Below are 26107 nucleotides of genomic sequence, written 5' to 3'. Positions count from 1 at the left end.
CTGCTGGGCCCCAGTAACGGGGGAGACGGGTTCAAATGTGAAGGGACAGTTATTTCAGAGAGGAAACGGCTGCCAGCCAGCCCCCTGTCCGAGCGCTGCCCCCCAAGGGACAGTTCCTGAGCCCCATTCCTGCCCCCCGGGCTCCCTGCCCCACTCTTGAGTGTCCCTCGAGCGGCCAGACCCTAGGGTTGGTCCGTACCAGCGGCGAAGGCCATGAGGGCAGCGAGAAGGCTGGGGCTCAGGGGGGTGCGGATGCAGGATGTGGTGGAGAACATCAGAGATAGGATGGACACAGCAGTAGCCAGGGAGGCCAGAATCAGGAAGGCGCGGGTGGCTTGAATGTAGTCAAGGGAGGGACACAAAAGGTTAATGAGGGATCCCCCCGCACCCTGACCCCCAGCCTGGGCCTGGGGAGTCAGGGCCTGAGGGTTGGGAGCGAGGGCACCAGCTGGGCTGTCTGTTCGCCTTCCTCAACTGGGTGAGGAACCAGCCCCCCAGCCCACCCCAGAAGTGGCTGCAGAGCAGCGCCAGGCAAGGGACCCGTGTGTAAACACCCCTGAGCTCCACCCCAGAAGTGGCTGCATCCCAGCACTGGGCAAGGGGGCCCTGTGCAACCAGCCCCCAGCCCAGGCCAGTGGTTCTGGTGTTGTGCTTTAAACGAAGCACATGAGATCTTTGATAGGGGAAAAGGCAGGACGCTGCATTTATTGAGAATATAACAGAAGCATTTGCTTTTCAGTCACACTCACATACACACCCCATGCGCGCACACACACACACACACCATGCACACACACACACACACACACACACACACCATGCACACAGTCCCACCAACCGATGTCATAGTTACTCATCCAGAGCCTGGGTCAATGTAGTGGCCAGCTGCATCAATCACAGAGGGGGAACGGGGCCTTGTCGGTCACAATCCGATGCTCTCCTGGAGTTGGTGGCGAGACGAACCCCAAGTGCCATGGCAAAGCACCTGCTTTTATAACCCTTCTCTCCGTTGAGGTTTGCTGTGTCAGGCTGGGACTGGTGTGTTATCTTCCGACACCAATCGTTCTCAGAACATCTCCAAAAGGCTCAGCCTGTAAGCAGCTGTCTTTGGGGTGCCTGCTCCATGCTTTAGAGTCATCATTCTGCCAAGCCAATCACTTCTCGACCGGGGAGCCACACTGATGGTCCTTCTCTGACACCGTGAAGTCTGTCTTCACCCACGCCTCACCCCTCCTTTCTTGGCCAGGTGGCTCTGGGGATAACCTTCGCGTCTTTATCTCAACACAGGCACACCACTTTCACCCGCAAACAATCGGGTCTTTGCCACGAAAGCTCATGCTCCAAAGCATCTGTTAGTCTTTAAGGTGCCACGGGACTTCTCGTTGTTCTCAAAGATACAGACTAACATGGCGACCTCTCTGGGTCCTACAAGGACTCAGAGAAAAGTAGAGCAAAAGGCAAAAGGTAAATCAAACAATTAAGGCTTCAGCCTTCAACATCACCCTGCAATCTTATTAACATAGCCATAATATCAAAACTGTCCCTTTACCTGCTAAACTCACTAAACTCTAAAACAAAGAGACATCTTTTCAATTAAAGAACTTAATCAGTAAAATCAGTAAAATGCTACACATGTTAACATGCTACCTTACCTTGCTGCATTGTTAAGCCTAAAATTCAAAGTTTAACAAGAAAACAAAAGAATAAAACTTTCACCTCCAACACTGGGTCTCAGTGCCAGGGGAGGGGCTCCCATAAAAACCTCCTATGCCCCTCCCCAGAGGTGGCTGCATCCCGGCCCCGGCTGTTTCCTCACTGGCGATGGGGCTGGGGGTGTGGCACCCGTCGGCCAGGCACACCTGCCAGAGCCCGCTGTGGACAGCGAGCTTGGGGCCGTAGGCCACCAGCCAGTAGTCGGTGCTGAGTGCCATGCAGAGCAGCAGCAGGCCGAGCACAGCCAGCAGGCAGCTCCCGACGCTGCACGCCAGCATCTCCACTGAGCCGGGCCTGCGCGCGGCTACCGGGCCTGGAAGAGGAACCCTGTGCTGGGGCGTGAGCCCTACCACCAGGGACACCTGTCAGTGCTGTGAGGAGCTAATTTTGCAGCTGAGGCAAGAATATTAAGCTGCACCCTGGTGTTGCAGGGTGTGTGTGTGTGTGTCACATGATCGCCACCATCCCCTCTGCCCTGATGGCGGCGAGCAGCAGCTGCTATCTGGGTGCCCAGCTCTGAAGATGGCACCCTTCCAGCAGTGGTGCAGAGTAAGGCCGACAATACGGCATCACACAGGCCCTCGGTCAGCCTGCAGAGCGGCTGCGTTGGCTCTGCCTTCAGAGCTGGACTCTGGGCAGCACCTGCCGCATTCCAGCTGCTCCTCACTGAGGGCACCAGCAGCCGTGCAGAAGGGTGGCTGTGCTGCATCCTGCTTGCTGTTAGCTGTGCAGCTTCCCATCAACATGGCTCTGGGGTTTAGGGCTGCAGTGGGGAGAGATCTCTGCCTACGCCCTGAAGCTGCCAAGGCTGGTGGAGGGGGGCACCAGCTGCCAAGAGGGGAACCCCTCCCTGCCAGCCCCTGCAGCAATCTGCCCAGGTAAACCTGAGCCCCAGCTCTTACCGCACCTAGCCTTGAGCACCTTCCTGTACCCCACAGCCCTAATCCCCTGCCCTGCCCTAACACCCACCCCCACAGCCCAGAGCTCGTCCCCAGGCCCAAAGCCCCTCTCTTGCACCCTGAACTCCTCAGCCCCTTGCACCCTAAGCCTTGGCCACAGCCCTGGGCTACCGCCCACCCTCATGGCCCCTTGGCCTCACTCCCGCCACATTCATTTTATGTGCACCAGTACCAAGGCGATGGGTCACACAGCAGCTCCACAGGCAGGCGTATGTACAGCGAATTCATTCTGCTGGGAGAATTTAGGGGAAAACGCTGACGGTAACAGTACCCTACAAGAACCGAGTGACACCTCTCTCCCAAACTCCTTAGAATCAGAGAATCCCAGAGCTGGAAGGGGGCTCAGGAGGTCATCAAGTCCAGCCCCCTGCCCAGAGCAGGATCAACCCCAACTAAATCATCCCAGCCAGGGCTTGGCCAAGCCAGGACTAAAAACCTCTGGGGATGGAGAATCCACCACCTCTCTAGGCAATGCATTCCAGTGCTTCACCGCCCTCCTGGGGAAGTGGGTTTTCCTAATATCCAACCTACACCTCTCCCTCTTCAACTTCAGACCATTGCTCCTGGTTCTGCCAACTGTCACCACTGAGAACAGTTTCTCTCCATCCTCTTTAGAACTCCCGTTCAGGAAGCTGAAGGCTGCTATTAAATCACCCCTCAGTCTTCTCTTCTGTAAACTAAACAAGCCCAAATCCCTCAGCCTCTCCTCACAGGTCTTGTGCTCCAGACCCCCAATCATTTTCATTGCCCTCCACTGAACTGGCTCCAGTACATCCACAGCCTTTCTATAATGGGGGGCCCAAAACTGGACACAATATTCCAGATGTGTCCTCACCGGCGTCAAATAGAGGAGAACAACAATCTCTCTAGATCTGCCAGAAATGCTCCTCCTAGTGCACCCCAGTATGCTGTTAGCCTTCTTGGCTACAAGAGCACACTGTTTATTTTGGGCACAACCTCTACAATTTCAATGCCGTGCGAGCTGAGATATACCAGAGCTGAACTCATGGAATTTACTATTTTTAAAATCCTCCAACCATGAAATTGATCAAAATGAACCAGGAATGCCCTAGTGCCCTAGCCAGAGTAGAAGTGCCAGAGCAGACAGCCACCCAGAGTCAAGTGTGCAATTCTCATTAGCGCAAATTCTAGTTTAAAACACCAACAGATCAATCAAGTGGTAACTGAAGCCTTGTTCCACTCTGGTCACTGGTGGAGAGGAACTGGTGGCGTCAGATAATTTCAACACGAGATTTGGGTGAGGTCAGGGATCCTCCCCCACCCTGACCTGCAGAGTGCAGAAAGTGAGGCCCCACAGAGACGTAAAACCACCTGCCTATACACAGGCTATACCTTAAAACTTCCCAGTGTCACAGATCTCTGGGCCCTGGAAGGTAGCTGCTGCCACCCAAGTGGGAAAGGACGCCCCTGTGCAGGAAGACACACTTGGGACATCTTCCTGTGGGGTATCCCAAGCTCTAAACTGCCTCTCAGGAGACAGCTTGGACACAAGAAGTGTCCTTTAGTTGTTGGCCTTTTCCGTTTAGGGCACGCACATACACAGACCCATCTCATGGCACAGGCTCAGATCAATTGCTTAAAACCAGTGATTTATTCACGAAACAAGAGAAAAGTAAATGACACAGAGAAAAATACAGCAGACCCCTGACTTAGGCGGAGGTTGCGTTCTTGTGCAACCCCACATAAGTCAAATTTTGTGTAACTAGGGGGAGACAGGAAACTGACCAGTGCGGCACCCCTGGTCAATTTCCTGTCTCTTGTGAGGGGAGGGCAGCCTAGAGCCAGGCTCACAGGAGAAAGGAAATGGACCTGCACTGCTGCGCCAGTCAGTTTCCCCATTCCTGTCAAAGCAGCAGCCAAGAGACGTAACTGAATGGTTCTCAATCCTGCTGGAGAAGTATAACAAGTGGGGTTCCACAGGGGTCTGTCTTAGGACCGGTTCTCTTCAATATCTGCATCAACGATTTAGATATTGGCATAGAAAGTACTTTTATTATGTTTGCAGATGATACCAAGCTGGGAGGGGTTGCAACTGCTTTGGAGGATAGGGTCAGAATTCAAAATGATCTGGATAAACTGGAGAAATGGTCTGAGGTAAACAGGATGAAGTTTAATAAGGACAAATGCAAAGTGCTCCACTTGGGAAGGAACAAGCAGTGTCACACATACAGAATGGGGAGAGACTGTCTAGGAACGACTACAGCAGAAAGGGATCTAGGGGTTATACTGGACCACAAGCTAAATATGGGTCAACAGTGCAATGCTGTTGCAAAAAGGGCAAACATGATTCTGGGATGCATTAACAGGTGTGCTGTGAACAAGACACGAGAAGTCATTCTTCCGCTCTACTCTGCACTGGTTAGGCCTCAGCTGGAGTATTGTGTCCAGTTCTGGGCACCGCAGTTCAAAAAAGATGTGGAGAAATTAGAGAGGGTCCAGAAAACAGTGACAAGAATGATTAAAGGTCTAGAGAATGTGACCTATGAAGAAAGGTTGAAAGAACTGGGCTTGTTTAGTTTGGAAAAGAGAAGATTGAGGGGTGACGTGATAGCGGTTTTCAGGTATCTAAAAGGGAGTCAAAAGGAGGAGGGAGAAAACTTGTTCTTTTTGGCCTCTGAGGATAGAACAAGAGGCAATGGGCTTAAACTGCAGCAAGGGAGGTTTAGGTTGGACATTAGGAAAAAGTTCCTAACTGTCAGGATGGTCAAACAGTGGAATAAATTGCCAAGGGAGGTTGTGGAATCTCCACCGCTGGAGATATTTAATAACAGGTGAGATAGATGTCTATCGGGGATGGTTTAGACAGTACTTGGTCCTGCCTTTGGGGCAGGGGGCTGGACTCGATGGCCTCTCGAGGTCCCTTCCAGTCCCAGGATTCTATGATAAGGAGCAGGGCTGCGATCCAGAGGGAGTTTTCATGAAGGGGGAACCAGGAAGGAAAGCATTCTGAAGACACTCCGCTGTATTTCACTGCTCAACCTCCCACTAGCAGTCGACTCTGAAAGTGATCAGGTGAAACCCAAAGTCACTAGGCAAGGAGTAGGTTGTACTACCTAAACTCACATATCTAACTCACTTTGGTTCATTTGCCTGTGTGCTGCCGCCTGAAAGAACAGGAGAATCAAGAAAACCACAAGTTTGTATTGAATTGAGAACGGGAGATTGAAGCAAACATCCGTTGTAATACATGCTGTATCTTTCCCCTCCCTAATATACTCTCTGATTTGCTCACCTTGATTATCTTTTTCTGATTTGTCCTCCTCGCTTACTGTTTTTGATTCTCTGTGCCTTAAATATTGAGTCTGTTCTGGTCTGGCTATGGTCTGAATAAGTGGGTCTGTCCCACGAAAGCTCACCTAATAAACTATTTTGCTAGTCTTTAAAGTGCTACTTGACTGCTTTTTGTTTTGACAGTGTATAGACTAGCACGGCTTCCTCTCTGTTACTAATATATTTTGTGTGCATATATTTAAATGATTTTTGCCACTGCCTCCAGTAAATTCTACATATCAAGTCTCGTGTTGTTAACATAAGTTACATGAGCTTGGGACCCCCAAACTTCTAGGGAGCTTTTCTCCTGCAAGGACTCCTCCAGCTGCACCAAGATGTGGCTGGCTCTGGGGTAGAAAACAGGAAGTGGTTATAGAGGGACCCAGCACGGAAATGTGTTTGGCTCTGGCATGGGGCAGGGGCAGGGGCTGGTTACACAGGGACCTGTCACTTGGCTCTTGTGTGGAATGCAGTCACATGGGACCCCTTGCCTGGCATGGAGATATGGCTGGCTCTGGGGTGAGGCACAGGCAATATGTTATACAGAGACCCCTCACCCGGCACCAAGATGCAACTGGCTCTTGAGTGGGGGCTGGTTATACGGAGACTGAGGCAAAACAAGCATTGAGTACTTCAGCTGTTCCCACATCATCTGTCACCAGGTTATGTCCCTCCTCCAGTAACAGCCCCACACCCTCCCCCATACCCCTCTGATTGTTAACATACCTGGAGAAACCTGTCGTGTTACTCTTCACATTCCTTGCTAGCTGCATTTCCCATTGTGCTCTTGCTTTCCCGATTACCACCCCCTCCACCCCCTGGCATTCTCCAGCCATATATTTAGACTCCTCCTTAGTCATCTGTCCACATTTCCATTTCTTGTACACATCCTTTTTGAGTTTAAGCTCACCAAGGATTTCCCTTGTAAGCCAAGCTGGTTGCCTGCCGTATTTGCTTTTCTTATTGCATGTGGAGATGGTTTGTTCCTGGACCTTCAATAAGGCTTTAACATGCTGCCACTTCTCCTGAACTCCTTTCCCCTCCAAATTAGCTTCGCAGGGGATCCTGCCCATCAGTTCGCTCAGGGAGTCGAAGTCTGCTCTTCTGAGATCCAGGGGCTGTATGTTACTGCTCACCTTTCCGCCTTTTGTCAGGATCCTGAAATCTACCATCTCATGGGGTTTAGATTTATTAGGAACTGGGGACACTTTTGGGGTAGGGGGAGCCTATACAGGAAGGATGGGCTCCACCTAAATCAAGGTGGATCCAGACTGCTGGCATTAAACATTAAAAAGGACATAGAGCAGTTTTTAAACTAAGAGGTGGGGGAAAGCCGATTGGTGCGGGGGAGCACCTGGATCGGACAGAGACTTCTCTTACACGAGGCTCCATAGACAGGGATTCCCTAGAAGTTAGTCAGATAGGGAACGTGGGAAATAATATATGGGCAAGATCAGATGTGAAACAATCGTGCATAAAAAAATCCACCACGTCTATGAAAGGCGGACATATAAATAGTGGTAGTTTTCTAACATGCTTTTACACTAATGCTAGGAGTCTGTCTAATAAGATGGGTGAACTGGAGTACCTCATATCAAAGGAGGAAGTTGACATAATAGGCATCTCAGAAACATGGTGGAATGAGGACAATCAGTGGGACACTATCATACCGGGATATAAATTATATCGGAAAGACAGAACAGGTCGTGCGGGTGGAGGAGTGGTACTATATGTGAAGGATAATATAGAATCAAATGAAGTAAAAATCCTAAAGGAATCAAAATGTTCCATAGAATCATTATGGATAACAATTCATTCCTCTAATATGAATATGGCATTAGGAATATATTACCGACCACCTAACCAGGACAGTGATAGTGATGCTGAAATGTTAAGGGAGATTAGAGAGGCTATCAAAATAAAAAACACAGTAATAATAGGAGATTTCAATTATCCCCATATTGATTGGGTGCATGTCACCTCAGGACGGGATTCAGAGATTAAATTTCTTGATGCCTTAAATGACTGCTTCTTGGAGCAGCTAGTACAGGAACCCACAAGGGGAGAGTCGATTCTCGATCTAGTCTTGACTGGAACGCAGGATCTGGTCCAAGAGGTAACTGTTACTGGACCGCTTGGAAATAGTGACCACAATATAATAACTTTTAATATTCCTGTGTTGGGAAGAACACCGCAGCGGTCAAACACTCTGGCATTTAATTTCAAAAAGGGGAATTACACTAAAATGAGGAAGCTAGTTAAACAGAAACTAAAAGGTAGAGTAATTAAACTAAAATCCCTGGAAGCTGCATGGAAACTGTTTAAAGACACTATACTAGAGGCCCAACTTAAATGTATACCCCAAATAAAAAAACACAGTAAGAGACCTAACAAAGAACCACCATGGCTTAACAGCCATGTTAAAAAGGCAGTGAGAGAGAAAAGGGCAACTTTTAAAAAATGGAAGTCAAATCCTAATGAGGAAAATAGAAAGGAACATAAACACTCCCAAATTAACTGTCATAATGTAGTAAGAAAAGCCAAAAAAGAGTTTGAGGAACAGCTAGCCAAAAATTCAAAAAACAATAGTAAAATGTTTTTTAAATACATTAGAAGCAGGAAGCCTGCTAAAAAAGCAGTGGGGCCCTTGGATGATAAAGATATAAAAGGAGCGATCAAGGAAGACAGTGCCATTGCGGAGCGATTAAATGATTTCTTTGCTTCAGTCTTCACGGCTGAAGATGTTACAGAGGTTCCTAAATCTGAGCCAGCTTTTTAGGCGACAAATCTGAGGAACTCACTCAGATTGAAGTGACATTAGAGGAGGTTTTGGAATTAATTGATAAGCTGAATAGTAACAAGTCTCCAGGACCAGATGGCATTCACCCAAGGGTTCTGAAAGAACTCAAATGTGAAATTGCGGAGTTATTAACAGTGGTTTGTAACCTATCCTTTAAATCCACTTTGGTACCAAATGACTGGAAGACGGCCAATATAACACCAATATTTAAAAAAGGCTCTAGAGGAGATCCTGGCAATTATAGACCGATAAGTTTAACATCAGTACCAGGTAAATTAGTAGAAACACTAGTAAAGAGTAAAATTGCAAGGCACATAGAAGAGCACGAATTGTTGGGCAAAAGTCAGCATGGTTTCTGCAGAGGGAAGTCGTGTCTGTCTAATCTATTAGAATTCTTTGAAGGGGTTAATAAACATGCGGACAAGGGGCACCCAGTGGACATAATATACCTAGATTTCCAGAAAGCCTTTGACACGGTCCCACACCAAAGGCTTTTATGTAAATTAGGTGGTCATGGGATAGGAGGAAAGGTCCTTTCATGGATCGGGAATTGGTTAAAAGACAGAAAACAAAGGGTTGGAATAAATGGTAAATTTTCACAATGGAGGGGGGTAACTAGTGGTGTTCCCCAGGGCTCAGTCCTGGGACCGATCCTGTCCAACTTGTTCATCAATGATCTAGAAAATGAGGTAAGCAGTGAGGTGGCAAAGTTTGCAGATGACACCAAGTTCTTCAGGACAGTCAAAAGCAAAAGGGATTGTGAAGAACTACAAAAAGATCTCAGCAAACTGAGTGATTGGGCAGCAAAATGGCAAATGAAATTTAATGTGGGTAAGTGTAAGGTAATGCATGTTGGAAAAAATAACCCAAATTACACGTACTACATGATGGGGTCAAATTTGGCTACGACAGATCAGGAAAGGGATCTTGGAGTTATAGTGGATAGTTCTCTGAAGACATCCACGCAGTGTGCAGCGGCAGTTAGTAAGGCAAATAGGATGTTAGGAATTATTAAAAAAGGGATCGATAATAAGACAAAAGATATCATACTTCCCCTATATAAAACTATGGTACGCCCACATCTCGAGTACTGCGTGCAGATGTGGTCTCCTCACCTCAAAAAAGATATATTGGCATTAGAAAAGGTTCAGAAAAGGGCGACTAAGATGATTAGGGGCTTGGAAAGGGTCCCATATGGGGAGAGGCTAGAGAGACTGGGACTTTTCAGTTTGGAAAAGAGGCGATTGAGGGGCGATATGATAGAGGTATATAAAATCATGAATGGTGTGGAGAAAGTGAATATAGAAAAATTATTTACCTTTTCCCATAATACAAGAACTAGGGGACACCAAATGAAATTGATGGGTAGTAGGTTCAAAACTAATAAAAGGAAATTTTTCTTCACACAGCGCACAGTCAACCTGTGGAACTCCTTGCCCGAGGAGGCTGTGAAGGCCAGGACTCTATTAGGGTTTAAAAAAGAGCTTGATAAATTTTTGCAGGTCAGGTCCATAAATGGCTATTAGCCAGGGATAAAGTATGGTGCCCTAGCCTTCATAACAAGGGCAGGAGATGGATGGCAGGAGATAAATCACTTGTCTTCTGTTCTCCTCTCTGGGGCACCTGGCATTGGCCACCGTCGGCAGATGGGATGCTGGGCTTGATGGACCTTTGGTCTGACCCAGTATGGCCATTCTTATGTTCTTATGTTCTTATGGTCACTGCAGCCCAGGTTACCACCTACTTCTAGGTCTCCTGCTAGTTCTTCCCTGCTTGTGAGCAGCAGGTCAGGCTGCGCATGGCCCCTGGTCGGTTCCTTCAGCGCTCATACCAGGAAGTTATCCCCAACATTCTCCAGAAACTTCCTGGATTGTCTGCGTGCTGCTGTATCAGTCTCCCAACAAATGCCCCAACCCTCTCTGTGACCCCAGACACCTTTGGCTTCTCCCAAGCCTGCCGCCCGCCCGCCCTTCCTCTGCCTGACCCGCCCCCCTTACACAAGCTGCTGATGTCAGCTGTGTGCTCTTTCCCCAGCTGCTCCTTGCCAGGTGCCCCCATGTGGCACCCCCTGCAGGGCAGGGAGCTCCTGCCCGGCTTCCTGCACTACTAATGGATTCAATTTAATTGGCTTAAGGGCCAGCCACTTAACTAATTAAATAGAATCCCATGAATTAGTAGGGCCAGGAGGCAGCGGAGGAGGGATGCAGCTAGCAGGCCAGGGCGGCACGTAATGAGCTGCAAATGGCTCTGAAAGAGCCATGTGCAGCTCAGACGGAGCCACCCAGCTGGGTGACCAGACCCCTGAGCTGTGCGAATGCCCCAGTCGCTTCCCCTCGTTCCAGCCCTGGGCTGGGCTGAGCAGGGCCAGGGTCCCCCCCTCTGGTTGCCAGGTGCTGCGAATGGGTGACAGGGGAGGGATCACTCAGTGAGTCCCTGGGCAGTTCACTCCCTCTGGAGCACCGGGTGTTGGGCGCCGTCGGCAGACAGGATGCTGAGTTACTCTGACCCAGATCGGCCGTTCTTAGGACTGCAGGGTTGTGCAGGGAGATGGAGGGAGGAGGGATGGAGGGAGGGAGGAGGCAGGGCCCCCCGCAGGGCTGCCCACACTGGGCCTCCTACTCAGAACCAGGCCCAGGCTGCCCCCAGACAGCCACCCTGGGCACAACCCAGCAGCCCAGCTTGTCGGGGTTGACAGCTCAGGTCCACAGTGTGGAGGGGACTGACCCCCGCACCCCGCCAAGGCTGGATTTCAGAGGGAGTGGGGCTCCCCCTGGTGGCTGGGTTTATATTAAACTCCCCCCCAAAGCCCAGTCACACCCGCTGGGCTCTCTGCGGCGAACCCTCCCTCCAGTTAACTCCGTCCTGTCCCAGGCCTGGGCAGCGCCTCTTCTTCTGGCTGCGGCATCATGGGATCGCCCTGGGGGGGAGGGTCCCGTTTCACTCCCTCATCTCCCCCCATGGGCCCGCCCCATTGGCAGATCCAACCCTACAGCCTGTGCTCCCCACGGGGAAAGGCCCCAGGCCCCATTCCCTGCCCCACTGAGCTAGCCACCCCTTCCGCCCTCACCCCAGAGCCAGTGCCCCCGAGAGGGGACAGGCCCCGTTCCCCAGCCCTTTGCAGGGAATGTGTTATTTAACTATAGCCGCGTCTACATGTGCATGCTACTTCGAAGTAGCGGTGCCAACTTCGAAATAGTGCCCGTCACGGCTACACGTGTTGGGCGCTATTTCGAAGTTAACTTCGACGTTAGGCGGTGAGACATCGAAGTCGCTAACCTCATGAGGGGATGGGAATAGCGCTGTACTTCGACATTCAACGTCGAAGTAGGGAACGTGTAGACGATCGGCGTCCCGCACCATCGAAATAGTGGGGTCCTCCATGGCGGCCATCAGCTGAGGGGTTGAGAGACGCTCTCTCTCCAGCCCCTGCAGGGCTCTATGGTCACCGTGTGCAGCAACCCTTAGCCCAGGGCTTCTGGCTGCTGCTGCTGCAGCTGGGGATCCATGCTGCATGCACAGGGCCTGCAACTAGTTGTTGGCTCTGTGGATCTTGTGCTGTTTAGTGCAAGTGTGTCTGGGAGGGACCCTTTAAGGGAGCAGCTTGCTGTTGAGTCCGCCCTGTGACCCTGGCTGCAGCTGTTCCTGGCACCCTTATTTTGATGTGTGCTACTTTGGCGTGTAGACGTTCCCTCGCAGAGCCTATTTCGATGTGGTGCTGCCCAACGTCGACGTTGAATGTCGACATTGCCAGCCCTGGAGGACGTGTAGACGCTGTTCATCGAAATAAGCTATTTCGATGTAGCGTGCACGTGTAGACGTAGCCTATAACAGCCACCCTGCAGCAGTGAGTTCCCTCAGTTAACACAGATATGACCCCAGGAGGTTAACCCTCTAACAGACAGGTAGAGAGAATTCCCCCAGTTAACCCGCTAATTCCCAGGGGCATGATGCAGCCTAGTCCTGTTGATGCCCCGTGGCAGGAAGTCTTGTTAACAGCCAGCGTCAGGGAGTTCCAGGGGCTATCCTGGCTACAACTGACAGGCAGGCTGCCCCTCCCGTTAACATCAGTATTATACTACAACCAAACCACAGCGACAGCATGGGAAGTACAAAAATAGATACGTGTATTTTGAAAATCTTACAGTAATATCCACCTCTGGCTCGGTGCAAAGCAGCAGGGATGGAGCTCACAATTTAGAAAGCAATGGTGGGGTGAAAGATCCCCCTTCTAAGTGCTACAGCAAGGATAATATCCAGCAGCAGGGAGTCGCAAGGGTTAATGCTATTAAACCTAGCTGGAAAATTGCAACTGGTGGCAGATTTGGTCGGTTTCTTCACAATCTGCAGTGTCTCCAGTCACCCCCTTCAGCCGGCTGGGGCCTTTCAACCTTTCAGGGCCACAAGCTTCCCCCCTTCAGGATTTTAGGGGTGTTTTTGAACCCCTAGGAAATCAGAGAATGAAGAAAATCCTCTTTTCTTAAGCTGCCTAGATCCTACACACATTTCGCTCCACTCCAGCTCGGGGTAGGACATTAACAGGACCTGGCACAAGAACCAGCTGCCAGGAGGGATGATACCCCATTGTGTGTCTCGTGTTCGAACACCGAGGGACACCAGATCTCATTGGCCATCTTTGAGGGGCAGGAGCGTGGGTATTGGACATCAGTGTATGCCCTGGGAATCTGGGGTCTTTTGTTGGGAACATGGTGACCAGAACTTCCCTGGCAGGGGCTATGGCTCAGGGTAGATACGGGCCATTTGGCTAGTTTCACAGTGATCCCACTACTGGCACCAATTTTGCCCTATCAGTAACATGCCTCTAGTGCCATGTTGGTGCCAGTGACTTTACTTCTCATCTCAGTTCAGCTCCAGCTGTATCCCACTTCCCCCACCACCAGCCACCCCAGTGCTCACCCTGCAGCTCTAGCTATTACGGGGCCTAGCTACACAAGCACTTGTTAAAATGGAAGAGGTATTGAGAAGTATGGTCACCCTTCTGCTCCCCCTCTAGGCCTAGACATTGGAGTAGATCTGGTCAGACAGCAAATGTGGCTGCCAATTGCCAATGTTCCCGTAATGTCCAGCTCCTCCTGTTAAATTCTCATAGTCTTCCACTTGCTCCATGGCCTCGTAGTCGTCAATTCCCAGCTCCTGAGGTGGCAAAGAGGAAGGACTGAGTCACTCAGGTGACTGAAATGCAGCCATCTCTGGGGTGGGGCAGTGGGGCAACAGCCACACTCAAAACCCCACAAGCATGGCTCACCTGGTGCCGAAATGCAGCCAGAGGTGGGAAAGGAAGACCAATGTATCTATGGCAACTGCATGGATGTTAGGAAGGTAAATGTAATTAACTGTCTGGGAAGCTGCTCAGGACACTGAGATCCCTTTCTGCTCCGGTCTCACCAACAGCAGATGTCCAGATACCGGTATCTCAGTGATAATGCTGCAGCAGAGCACCCGCTAGTGCTGGGCTGGGCCCTGGGGCAGCCCTGCCTGCCAGTGGAGAGCCCCCGCCCTTCCAGGGGACAACAAGCTCCCTCTTGGCTTAGCCCCAGATGGCGCTCCCCACCGCTCCACCTGCCTTGGTCTTGCTGTACAGGTTGAAGTGCTCCTCTTTCTTCGCCTTGCTGGGCTTCCCCCCCTGCAGCGACGGCCTCTGCTCCCCGTTGCCTTCATTGCCGTAGATCGAGGGACCCTCCACTTCGTTTTTCCTGCAGGAGGGAACGGCTTTAGCTCAGTTCCCACAGCTCTGGAGCGATCGATGCGTCCCTAAAGCAGCAGTCAGTCCCAGAGGTTGACACAACTAAGCCCCAGGGGCTGGGAGTCTCCTGGGTTAATACTTCTATCATTTAGTGACAGGGTATCCTATGGGTTAATCACAGAACACTAGGACTGGAAGGGACCTCGAGAGGCTATCGAGTCCAGCCCCCTGCCCCAATGGCAGGACCAAGTACTGTCTAAACCATCCCTGATAGACATCTATCTAACCTGTTCTTAAATGTCTCCAGCAATGGAGATTCCACAACGTCCCTTGGCAATTTATTCCACTGTTTGACCACCCTGACAGTTAGGAACTCTTTCCTATTGTCCAACCTAAACCTCCCTTGCTGCAGTTTAAGCCCATTGCCTCTTGTTCTATCCTCAGGGGCCAAGAAGAACAAGTTTTTCTCCCTCCTCCTTATGACCCCCTTTTAGATACCTGAAAACTGCTATCACGTCCCCCCTCAATCTTCTCTTTTCCAAACTAAACAAGCCCAATTCTTTCAGCCTTTTTTCATAGGTCACATTCTCTAGACCTTTAATCGTTCTTGTCGCTCTTTTCTGGACCCCCTCTAATTTCTCCACATCTTTCTTGAACTGCGGTGCCCAGAACTGGACACAATACTCCAGCTGAGACCTAACCAGCGCAGAGTAGAGCGGGAGAATGACTCCTCATGTCTTGTTCACAACACACCTGTTAATGCCTCCCAGAATCATGTTTGCTTTTTTTGCAACAGCATCACACTGTTGACTCATATTTAGCTTGTGGTCCACTATAACCCCTAGATCCCTTTCTGCTATAGTCGTTCCTAGACAGTCTGTCCCCATTCTGTATGCGTGAAACTGATCGTTCCTTCCCAAGTGGAGCACTTTGCATTTGTTCTTATTAAACTTCATCCTGTTACCTCAGACCATTTCTCCAATTTATCCAGATCATTTTGAATTTTGACCATGTCTTCCAAAGCAGTTGCAACCCCTCCCAGCTTGGTATCATCTGCAAACTTAATCAGCGTACTTTCTATGCCAATATCTAAATTGTTGATGAAGACATTGAACAGAACTGGTCCTAAGAAGACCCCTGTGGAACCCCACTTGTTATACTTTTCCAGAAGGATTGAGAACCATTAACAACTACTCTCTGAGTACAGTTATCCAGCCAGTTATGTACCCACCTTATAGTAGCTTCATCTAAGTTGTAAGTTAGTTGTAAGTTAACTCTGACAATATCCAGTGGCAGGGACGCCCACAGGTTAACCCTGCTAATTCTCAGGGGCAAGGAGTCCCACGGGTTAAACTACCAATACCCTGTGGCAGTGAGTCTTGCAGTATGAGCCCAGTACTGCCAGAGGTAGAAAGTCCCACAGGCGAACCCCACTAATACCCAGTGGCAGGGAGTCTCACAGGTTAACTCATTCTTAGAGGAGCCTCATATTTCAGGGGAGAACCCAGGTTGTCTCCAATCCCCACTTAGTTGCCTGCTTTCCACAGGCATCTTCCTGCGTCTTGATGGATAACACTCCCTAAATCCTCCTCGGCCAGTTCTCCGGAACTCTGTGTCTGCGCTCCACTCAGTGCCTCTTCCTATTCTATGCCGAGTGGGGCCCATGGCCTGTGCAGCTCCTTCGTGGCCAAGCCACCAGACCTACAAGCTCTGTGGCCCGTGCACTCACCTTGCTCTGGCTGCCTTGTAGACCACGATGGCCAGCAGGGAGAGGAGCAGAACACCACCGATGGCGGCACTGGAGACCATGAGCAGCAAATTATCATACCCTGAAGAGAGAGATGGACATATCTGGTGTCAGGAGTGGGATTAATTAGGTAAAACAGTGCAAGGGGAGCAGGAACTATATGTGGGTAATTACACAACGGGCCACCTGGTCAGGTGATCCTCCATTGTCTACGTGAAGAAGACAGGGCTTTCCCCTTGACATGGCAAGTCTATAAAGACTTCCCTGCCAGTGACCATCTTGTTCTTCAGTACTCATGAACCAAGCCTGCGTGAGCTAAGAACCCATCCTCAGGGGATGTATTTTCAGTGACTCTCAGGGATAGCAGCTGGTACCATCGCTGTGGCCTGCAGCAATAGCATGAAGGGATCTCTGCTCAGTGGCTTGTGCTGTCACCTGCTGAAACCTAGGGGGATGAATTCAACCCTTGAGGGGGGCCAGTTAGGAAGCTGGGGCAAATAGATTAAAAAAAAAAACCTGCCAGGGATGGTACTAGGTCCTGCCATGAGGGCAGGGGACTGGACTTGATGACCTAAAAGAAAAGGGTCCCTCTGAGAGAGGTATAGGTAACGGTCTTTCTTCACCCTTTAGATCATGGTTTTCCAAACTGGGGGGCAGGCCCCCCTGGGGGGTGCAAAGAAATTCCAGGAGGGGTGCAAGGCAAACCAGTTCCCCCCACTAACCCCTATCCCACCCGAAGAAAAACCCTGGCCCTTGCTTCCGGCTCTCAGCCCCTGCCATTTCACGTGGGCGACCCGGTTATAAAAATGAGGCCATGGCGAAGGCCCGCAGGGAGCTAGCTGTCTCCTGCAAAGGTGAGAGAGTGTGGGTTGTGGGGGAGGAGGATGGGCTTAGATGGGGGCTGGAGGTGCCTGGCTTTGGGGGAGAGGAGGGGCTCAGGCAGGCGGTTCACAGGCAGCTGGGGTGACTGGCCTGCGGTAAAAAACAGGTGAGAGGGCGTGAGGGTTTCTTAGAAATCAAAAGTGGGGGGTCATGAGGCCCAAAAGTCGGGGAACCTCTTCTCTCGATGTGAGATTGCAAAGGACTGGCTCAGCAAGCTGTGCTGGGGAGATCTGAGTAGCTATTGACCTGGGACTGGGGCTGGTCCCTTTGGGGGCTGGAAGAATCCAGGTGGATTTGGTGAAATCTGTTTCCATAACCTGTCCCCTGGGGAAGGAGGGTGACTGGTTGGGGCATTAGGAGCAGCTGGAGAATCTGGGGGTTTGCTTGTGTGGCTGCTGGCCGGCCGGTGGGGCTGGCAGAGAACATAAGAATGGCCATACTGGGTCAGACCAAAGGTCCATCCAGCCCAGCATCCCATCTGCCGACGGTGGCCAATGCCAGGTGCCCCAGAGAAGGAGAACAGAAGACAATGATCAAGTGATTTATCTCCTGCCATCCATCTCCTGCCTTTGTTCTGAAGGCTAGGGCACCATACTTTATCCCAGGCTAATAGCCATTTATGGACCTAACCTGCAAAAATTTATCAAGCTCTTTTTTAAACCCTAATAGAGTCCTGGCCTTCACAGCCTCCTCGGGCAAGGAGTTCCACAGGTTGACTGTGCGCTGTGTGAAGAAAAATTTCCTTTTATTAGTTTTGAACCTACTACCCATCAATTTCATTTGGTGTCCCCTAGTTCTTGTATTATGGGAAAAGGTAAATAATTTTTCTATATTCACTTTCTCCACACCATTCATGATTTTATATACCTCTATCATATCGCCCATCAATCGCCTCTTTTCCAAACTGAAAAGTCCCAGTCTCTCTAGCCTCTCCCCATATGGGACCCGTTCCAAGCCCCTAATCATCTTAGTCGCCCTTTTCTGAACCTTTTCTAATGCCAATATATCTTTTTTGAGGTGAGGAGACCACATCTGCACGCAGTACTCAAGATGTGGGCGTACCATAGTTTTATATAGGGGAAGTATGATATCTTTTGTCTTATTATCGATCCCTTTTTTAATAATTCCTAACATCCTATTTGCCTTACTAACTGCCGCTGCACACTGCGTGGATGTCTTCAGAGAACTATCCACTATAACTCCAAGATCCCTTTCCTGATCTGTCGTAGCTAAATTTGACCCCATCATGTAGTACGTGTAATTTGGGTTATTTTTTCCAATGTGCATTACCTTACACTTACCCACATTAAATTTCATTTGCCATTTTGCTGCCCAATCACTCAGTTTGCTGAGATCTTTTTGTAGTTCTTCACAATTCCTTTTGGTTTTGACTGTCCTGAACAACTTGGTGTCATCTGCAAACTTTGCCACCTCACTGCTTACCTCATTTTCTAGATCATTGATGAACAAGTTGAACAGGATCGGTCCCAGGACTGACCCCTGGGGAACACCACTAGTTACCCTCCTCCATTGTGAAAATTTACCATTTATTCCCACCCTTTGTTTTCTGTCTTTTAACCAATTCCCGATCCATGAAAGGATCTTTCCTCCTATCCCATGACCACCTAATTTACATAAAAGCCTTTGGTGTGGGACCATGTCAAAGGCTTTCTGGAAATCTAGGTATATTATGTCCACTGGGTGCCCCTTGTCCGCCTGTTTATTAACCTCTTCAAAGAATTCTAACAGATTAGTTAGACATGACTTCCCTGTGCAGAAACCATGCTGACTTTTGCCCAACAATTCGTGCTCTTCTACGTGCCTTGCAATTTTATTCTTTACTAGTGTATCTACTAATTTGCCTGGTACTGATGTTAAACTTATCGGTCTATAATTGCCAGGGTCTCCTCTAGAGCCTTTTTTAAATATTGGCGTTATATTGGCCGTCTTCCAGTCATTTGGTACCAAAGTGGATTTAAAGGATAGGTTACAAACCACTGTTAATAACTCCGCAATTTCACATTTGAGTTCTTTCAGAACCCTTGGGTGAATGCCGTCTGGTCCTGGAGACTTGTTACTATTCAGCTTATCAATTAACTCCAGAACCTCCTCTAATGTCACTTCAATCTGAGTGAGTTCCTCAGATTTGTCACCTAAAAAGGCTGGCTCAGATTTAGGAACCTCTGTAACATCCTCAGCCGTGAAGACTGAAGCAAAGAAATCATTTAATCGCTCCGCAATGGCACTGTCTTCCTTGATCGCTCCTTTTATATCTTTATCGTCCAAGGGCCCCACTGCTTTTTTAGCGGGCTTCCTGCTTCTAATGTATTTAAAAAACATTTTACTATCATTTTTTGAATTTTTGGCTAGCTGTTCCTCAAAATCTTTTTTGGCTTTTCTTACTACATTATGACACTTAATTTGGGAGTGTTTATGTTCCTTTCTATTTTCCTCACTAGGATTTGACTTCCACTTTTTAAAAGCTGCCCTTTTCTCTCTCACTGCCTTTTTAACATGGCTGTTTAGCCATGGTGGTTCTTTGTTAGGTCTCTTAGTGTGTTTTTTTATTTGGGGTATACATTTAAGTTGGGCCTCTAGTATGGTGTCTTTAAACAGTTTCCATGCAGCTTCCAGGGATTTTAGTTTAATTACTCTACCTTTTAGTTTCTGTTTAACTAGCTTCCTCATTTTAGTGTAATTCCCCTTTTTGAAATTAAATGCCAGAGTGTTTGACCGCTGCGGTGTTCTTCCCAACACAGGAATATTAAAAGTTATTATATTGTGGTCACTATTTCCAAGCGGTCCAGTAACAGTTACCTCTTGGACCAGATCCTGCGTTCCAGTCAAGACTAGATCGAGAATCGACTCTCCCCTTGTGGGTTCCTGTACTAGCTGCTCCAAGAAGCAGTCATTTAAGGCATCAAGAAATTTAATCTCTGAATCCCATCCTGAGGTGACATGCACCCAATCAATATGGGGATAATTGAAATCTCCTATTATTACTGTGTTTTTTATTTTGATAGCCTCTCTAATCTCCCTTAACATTTCAGCATCACTATCACTGTTCTGGTTAGGTGGTCGGTAATATATTCCTAATGCCATATTCATATTAGAGGAATGAATTGTTATCCATAATGATTCTATGGGACATTTTGATTCCTTTAGGATTTTTACTTCATTTGATTCTATATTATCCTTCACATATAGTACCACTCCGCCACCCGCACGACCTGTTCTGTCTTTCCGATATAATTTATATCCCGGTATGATAGTGTCCCACTGATTGTCCTCATTCCACCATGTTTCTGAGATGCCTATTATGTCAACTTCCTCCTTTGATATGAGGTACTCCAGTTCACCCATCTTATTAGACAGACTCCTAGCATTAGTGTAAAAGCACGTTAAAAAACTACCACTATTTATATGTCCACCTTTCGCAGACGCGTTGGATTTTTTTATATGCGATTGTTTCACATCTGATCTTGCCCATATATTATTTCCCACGTTCCCTATCTGACTAGCTTCTAGGGAATCCCTATCTATGGAGCCTCGTGTAAGAGAGGTATTTTGGTGGCTGGTTTGGTCCCCTTATGAAGAAGGATTTTCCAGCCTGGGATGTAAGTTGCTGGTTTTAAGCAATTGCCCAGGATTGGTTCCCTCTGCTGTGCCCAGAACCCCTGGGAATATGACAGGGGCACACAGATCCCCTATCCCAAACCCAGCCCACGTCCCCGCATCCCATGGAGAATCGACAGGCCACTAGAGGGGCAGCTGCCCACAGCCCGGGACACCCTCAGACAGCCTGCAGGCCACGGGGCAGCTGGAGTGGGACAGCCCATGGAGCCTGGTTCCCTACCCAGACAGCCTGCGGGGGCTGCCCTGAAGGCCAGGAACAGACCTTGGAGCTGGGCCAGCCCGTAGAGCACCCACCACACAGACTGCAGGGGATGTCCCCAGGACATGCATATAAAGGAGCAGTTACAGTACCAGACAGTTCCATGCCCAGGCCACAGGCCCCGGTACCTGCGGGCACGAAGGGCAGCACAGCCTGGCTCTGCCCATGGGCATTGGTGGCGGCGCAGGACACGTTGGCCAGGGCCCCAACTGGGCCCCGCAGCTCTGTGCTCACGGCTGGGCCCTGCGCCCACGAGGTTGCCTGCAGCTCGGGGCCCTCGAAGTCCCCAGGGAGGGTGCGGTTGGGCAGGCGCCACTCGAGACGGGGCCGGGGGTTCCCCTCGGCCGCGCAGTAACACGTGGTCACCGCCTCAGGGCCGCTGCCCCGCACGGTGCAGTTCCCCAGCGGCAGCAGCTCCGGTGCATCTGCAATGGGATGGGGGGGCATAAGGCAGGGAGCCCAGATGCCCCAGCCACCCCTGAGCAGCCAGTGCCCCACCCGGGGGCGGATTGGGGCCAGCAGCCTCCATGGGGGCCAGGCGCCGTGTGCCCCATTCTCCCCAGCCAGTGCCCCACCGTGGGGCAGCTCAGGGCGAGCACCCCTGGAAGGCAAAGGCCCTGAGCCCCATTCCCTGAGCCCACACCCCAACCGGGGCTGACACCTCCTAGAGGGACAAGCCCTGTGCCCTGTGCCCCCCGGTGACCCAACCCCCACCCTCGGGCAGCTCAGGACGAGCACCCCTGGAAGGGCCCAACCCCTTCACCGTTCCCTGGCCAATGCCCCACGCCCAGTGCCCGCTCTGGGGCAGGATGGGAGCTGGCCCCCTGCAGAGGGGAGACGCCTCGTCCCCACCCCTGCGCCAGGCCCAGCCCAGGTCCCCCAGAGGCCGGCCCCGTGTCCCGCGCCCCTCACACTCTACGTCGAGCTGTGCAGCGGGTGAGTCCTCCCCCAGGCCGATCTCGTTCTCGGCGGCGCAGCGGTAGGGCCCCGAGCGGCGCCCCACGGCCGGTACTGTCACCTCGGGGCCCTGGCCCAGCCCACGCAGCGGGACCCGGCGCAGCCCCTGGAACCAGCGGTAGCTGCTGGCCGGCGGGTGGCTCTGGCTGCTGCACCGCAGGGTGACACTGTCGCCTTCCTTCAGCCGGGTTGGCCCCACCACAGCCACGGCCGCGCCCCGCGGGCGATCTGGGGTGGGGAGCATGTTAGGGGGAGGCGAGAGGGAAGCCCAACCCCCGCAGCCGTCCTGGCCCCCCAGAGCCCCTCTGGCTCCCACTGGAGCTTCCCACTGCCCTGCCAGGTGCCTCTCCCGGCCTGGGGCCAGAACCCACTGCTGGGGAGAGACCACCCCCACCCCCCGCGCTCCAAGAGCACAGCGCCCCCTAGTGCCCACACCCTGCCCTGCAGCACAGCGCCCCCCTAGTGCCCACAACCCACCCTGCAGCACAGCGCCTCCTAGTGCCCACACCCTGCAGCACAGCGCCCCCTAGTGCCCCACACTCACACTTGACCTCCAGGTGCAGCCCGTTGTGAGCCTGCTGCTGGCTGGGGAAGGTGGCCGTGCATTGCAGGTACCGGCCATGGTCCTTGTACGAGGGGGTGTAGCTCAGCACAGACTCCACCCACCAGCTGCCCCCAGCCAGCCTCTCATGTCTGGTCACTGCTTTGCCCTCCCTGAAGCTCCAGCCCAGGCTGGGAGGGGCCGAGGGGCAGGTGTGGCGGATGGAGCAGGTGATGGTGGTTTGGTCGCCCTCGATCAGCGCTCCGGGGTCGCTCAGCATCAGTGGCTCTGGCGTGTCTGGGGGAGACGGATGGAGGGGTGTAATGGGCTGCAGCAAGCCACGTACCCAGATGCAGCCACCTCTAGGGCAGGGCACAGGGCTAGTTATCCAGGGACCCCCTCACCCAATGCTGACACGCAGCCATGCGACATGGGGGCTGTTTATACTGGGACCCCTCACCCAGTGCAGCGGTGCAACAACCTCTGGGCCGGGGCTGCTGTTTATATTGGGATCCCTATGCAGCGCTGAGGTGCAGCCCTTCCGGGGTGGGGTGAGGCAGTTGTTTACACAAGGACCCCTCACCTGGCACTGACCTGTGGCTGGGGCACCTGTTCCTACAAACATCGTGAAATGCGGCTGCCTCTGGGGTGGAGCCCTCCACTGCCAGCCTCCCCGTGGCTGCATCTCTGCACTGCCCTGAGTGGCGGTGGGGGGGTCCCTCTCACCTGCCACCTCCACCCGGACTGTGACGTCATAGAAGCGATGCCGAACGGAGTCGGGGTTGATCCACACATAGTAGCTCATGGCGTCTTCGCTTCGCACGGGGCTGATACTCACAGTGCAGTTCCCCAGCTCCAGATCCCCCAGCAGCTGCGTCCGGGCCTGGTATGAGGGCAGGACGCTGGCTGTGCCTTTGCTGTTATAGATCTCCGGGTAGCCCCGGCTTCGGTACTGGTACCAGGCCACACTGAACGGCCCGCCCAGGGACTCGCGAGAGCCGGGATAAGTGAATGAGCAGGGGATGACCACGCAGGAGCCCTTCAGAGCCCGGATGGTCTTGGGAAGTGAGGACTGCCAGGATCCAGAGACTTGGCTGTAACACAAAGCTGGAAAGCCAAAAAAGAGCATTAAAATGCAGCTTCCTCTGGGGTGGAGCAGCTGGGAATCAGCCACACAAAACAATGCACAGGTATGGCTTGCCTGGGACTGACACGCAGCATTTCTGAGTGGGGCAGCTGCACATAATACTGCATGAGAACAGCTCACATGGGGCCACATGCATCTATCTCTAGGGCAGGGCAGCTAGGGAACAGCCACACATAACACTGCGCAGGTGTGGCTTGACTGGGTCGGGGTTGGGGGTGAGATGCAGCCACCTCTGGGGTGGAGCACCTAGAGAGCAACAAGGCCAGAGACATACCTTCCAGCAGACCCAGCAGCAGGTGCTGCTGCATGAGCCCCGCAGCCCATCGGCTCTGGGAGGATCCCGCCATGTTGGGAGAATTCAGTGAGGACCCTGTTGCTTTCCCGTCTCTGCTCCTCCGTGCAGGATCTGGTGTGAAGCAGATACAGCCTGGATCAAGGCCAGCATCCCCCTGCCCCCTGCCTCAGGAAAGCTCCTGTGTCCCATGTCCCACCTCCCCCCATGTCAGCTCTTGCCCCTGTGTCAGATCAGGGCTGGCCCTTGTCCCATTCCTCACCCCCGACGTCAGCCCAGGGCTGCACCCCCATTGGTGGGCCCCATATATCTCTGGCTCCAGAGACTCGTTCCCCTGTCCTGCCTCCACCCCGGGGCGGTCGCTGCCCTTTCGCTTCCTTACGAAACGCTGCAGCTCATGTGGCTGGAGTGAAATCCGGCTGTGAAACTGGGGCACAGGGTCACCCTCCCCCACCTCCTCCCATAGGACAGACCTGTCCCCACCCCAGGGAGCCACTCACTCCCCTCCATCCCACACTTCGACAGCAGAGAAACTGAGGCGGCGGCAGAGATTAAAAGACAGCCAGGACTCCTGGGTTCTCTCTGCAGCTCTGGGAGGGGAGTGGAGCCTAGTGGTTAGAGCTGGGGCGCCTGGGAGCCAGGACTTCTGGGTTCGCTCCCTGGCTCGGGGGGCAGGGGGCTCTGATGCTGAGGTTGGCGGAGGGGAGCTGTGGGCACCTGAGCGGACAGAGCACGACCTGGCCCAGCCCCCAGCTGCTGGCTGCCTGCCCAGGCCCGGCTCTGGGAGCTCCAGGCCTTTGCACAGACACAGGCCTCCCAGCGCAGTCAGTCACGTCCAGTGCAGCCCAGACACCCCAGCCCCTGGGGGTAGGGGCATTGGGGGGGGGGCAGACGGTGTCCCCACCTGACAGCCCCTCTGCACCCCAGCTGAGGGGGGGTTAGAATGGGGGAGGGGCAGATACCCAGACCCCGGGTTCCTCTCCCCAGCGCTGGGCAAGGAATGGGGTCAAATGGTGAGAGTGGAGGGGGGTGGAACTGGGACTCACGGCTCCTGGGTTCTCTCCCTGGCTCTGAGAGGGGAGTGAGGTGTAGTGGTTAGAGCGGGGAGGCCTGGTAGCTGGTAACCCCATCTGCTGCCCCCCCCACCATATCTGTACCCCGACGCTCATCTACCCGCCCCGCCCCCGCTCAGCTGCATGTCCATCTACCTACTTCTGATCAGTTTCACTCCCCCTTCCCTGACCTGCTCTGGGTCCAACTGCCCCCAGGCTTGGGGGGACACTGGGGGAGGCTGTCCATCGGGGTCTTGACCAGAGGAGCCCCTGGCCCTCTGCAGGTTACTGGGGCTAGCGGGTTAGTGATGTGAACTGGAGAGTGGGTTAGAGCCGGGGGCAGCCCAGGCTCCTGGGTTCTCTCCCTAGCTCTGAGAGGCGAGTGGGGTCAGGGTTAGAGCAGGAGGCCTGGGAGCCTGGACTCCTGGGTTCTGTACTTGGCCCTGGGGGAGGGGTTCTATCCAACACCCCCACCCTTCAATCCAAGTCTTCCCCCTCTGCACACAGGAGCTCCCAGGACCCCCAGTGCTCACCAGGCTGGGAGGGTGTCCGGCCAGACCCCGGCGCCAGTCTCTGACTCTTCTCCTCTCGCTCTCTGTCCTCTGCGCTCCGGCCAGCTAGAAATAATTGCTTCTGTCGCCCTGGGGCCCAGCTGCGTCTCTGCTGCAGCTCCTCTCCCCGCCCCCCATCGCTGCCCTACAGGCCCCACTGCCCTGCTACAGGGGGGTGGGAACTAGGGGCACCCCCTGCACACAGCCACCTGACCCTGGCGGAGCTTTGGGGCTGCTGGGGTGGAGAAGAAGAGAGAGAAACACACACAAGCGAGTGCGTGACCTCCGGAAGGCCAGAGAGAGAGTGTGTGTGTGTGTAACACACTGAAAATGTGTGTGCAACACTGGGCATGGTGCCGTGGGCGGGTGTGAGCCCACAGAGATACCTGGGACAATGGTGTCCAGGCACCAATAAGGTGCTGGATTATCACACCCACATATACAAATTACACTGAATGGGACCGGGCTGGCAGGGGCTGCAGGTCAGGTGTGAGGGGCACAGGGGGAGCCCAGGGCCGGGCTGGCAGGGGATGGGGTCGGGCATGAGGGGCACCAGAACACTTCTGGAATAGCTTATTG

At 52.4% G+C, this 26107-nt stretch overlaps 1 protein-coding gene across 2 annotated transcripts; it reads right to left on the bottom strand.

Moving 5' to 3' along the window:
- Positions 1–750: 750 nt before the first annotated feature.
- Positions 751–24110, bottom strand: LOC142003779 (B-cell receptor CD22-like). Of its 2 annotated transcripts, XM_074981049.1 has the most exons (8): positions 23908–24110; positions 23213–23593; positions 22490–22783; positions 21901–22173; positions 21117–21413; positions 16194–16293; positions 14345–14474; positions 12872–13914 (listed from the first exon to the last, which is right to left on the bottom strand). In XM_074981049.1, the coding sequence occupies exons 1-8, from the start codon at positions 23978–23980 to the stop codon at positions 13777–13779; spliced, it is 1686 nt and encodes a 561-aa protein (XP_074837150.1). In that variant the 5' UTR covers positions 23981–24110; the 3' UTR covers positions 12872–13776. The 2 variants fall into 2 exon arrangements, with proteins under 2 accessions (XP_074837151.1, XP_074837150.1); XM_074981050.1 differs by lacking the exons at positions 12872–13914; positions 14345–14474 and adding an exon at positions 751–1425.
- Positions 24111–26107: the final 1997 nt, after the last annotated feature.

The sequence above is a fragment of the Carettochelys insculpta genome, chromosome 30, assembly GCF_033958435.1.
Source record: "Carettochelys insculpta isolate YL-2023 chromosome 30, ASM3395843v1, whole genome shotgun sequence".
Lineage (NCBI taxonomy): Eukaryota > Metazoa > Chordata > Testudines > Carettochelyidae > Carettochelys > Carettochelys insculpta.
The sequence above is the reverse complement of the archived record's forward strand: the minus strand, read 5'-3'. Positions and strand labels throughout refer to the sequence as shown.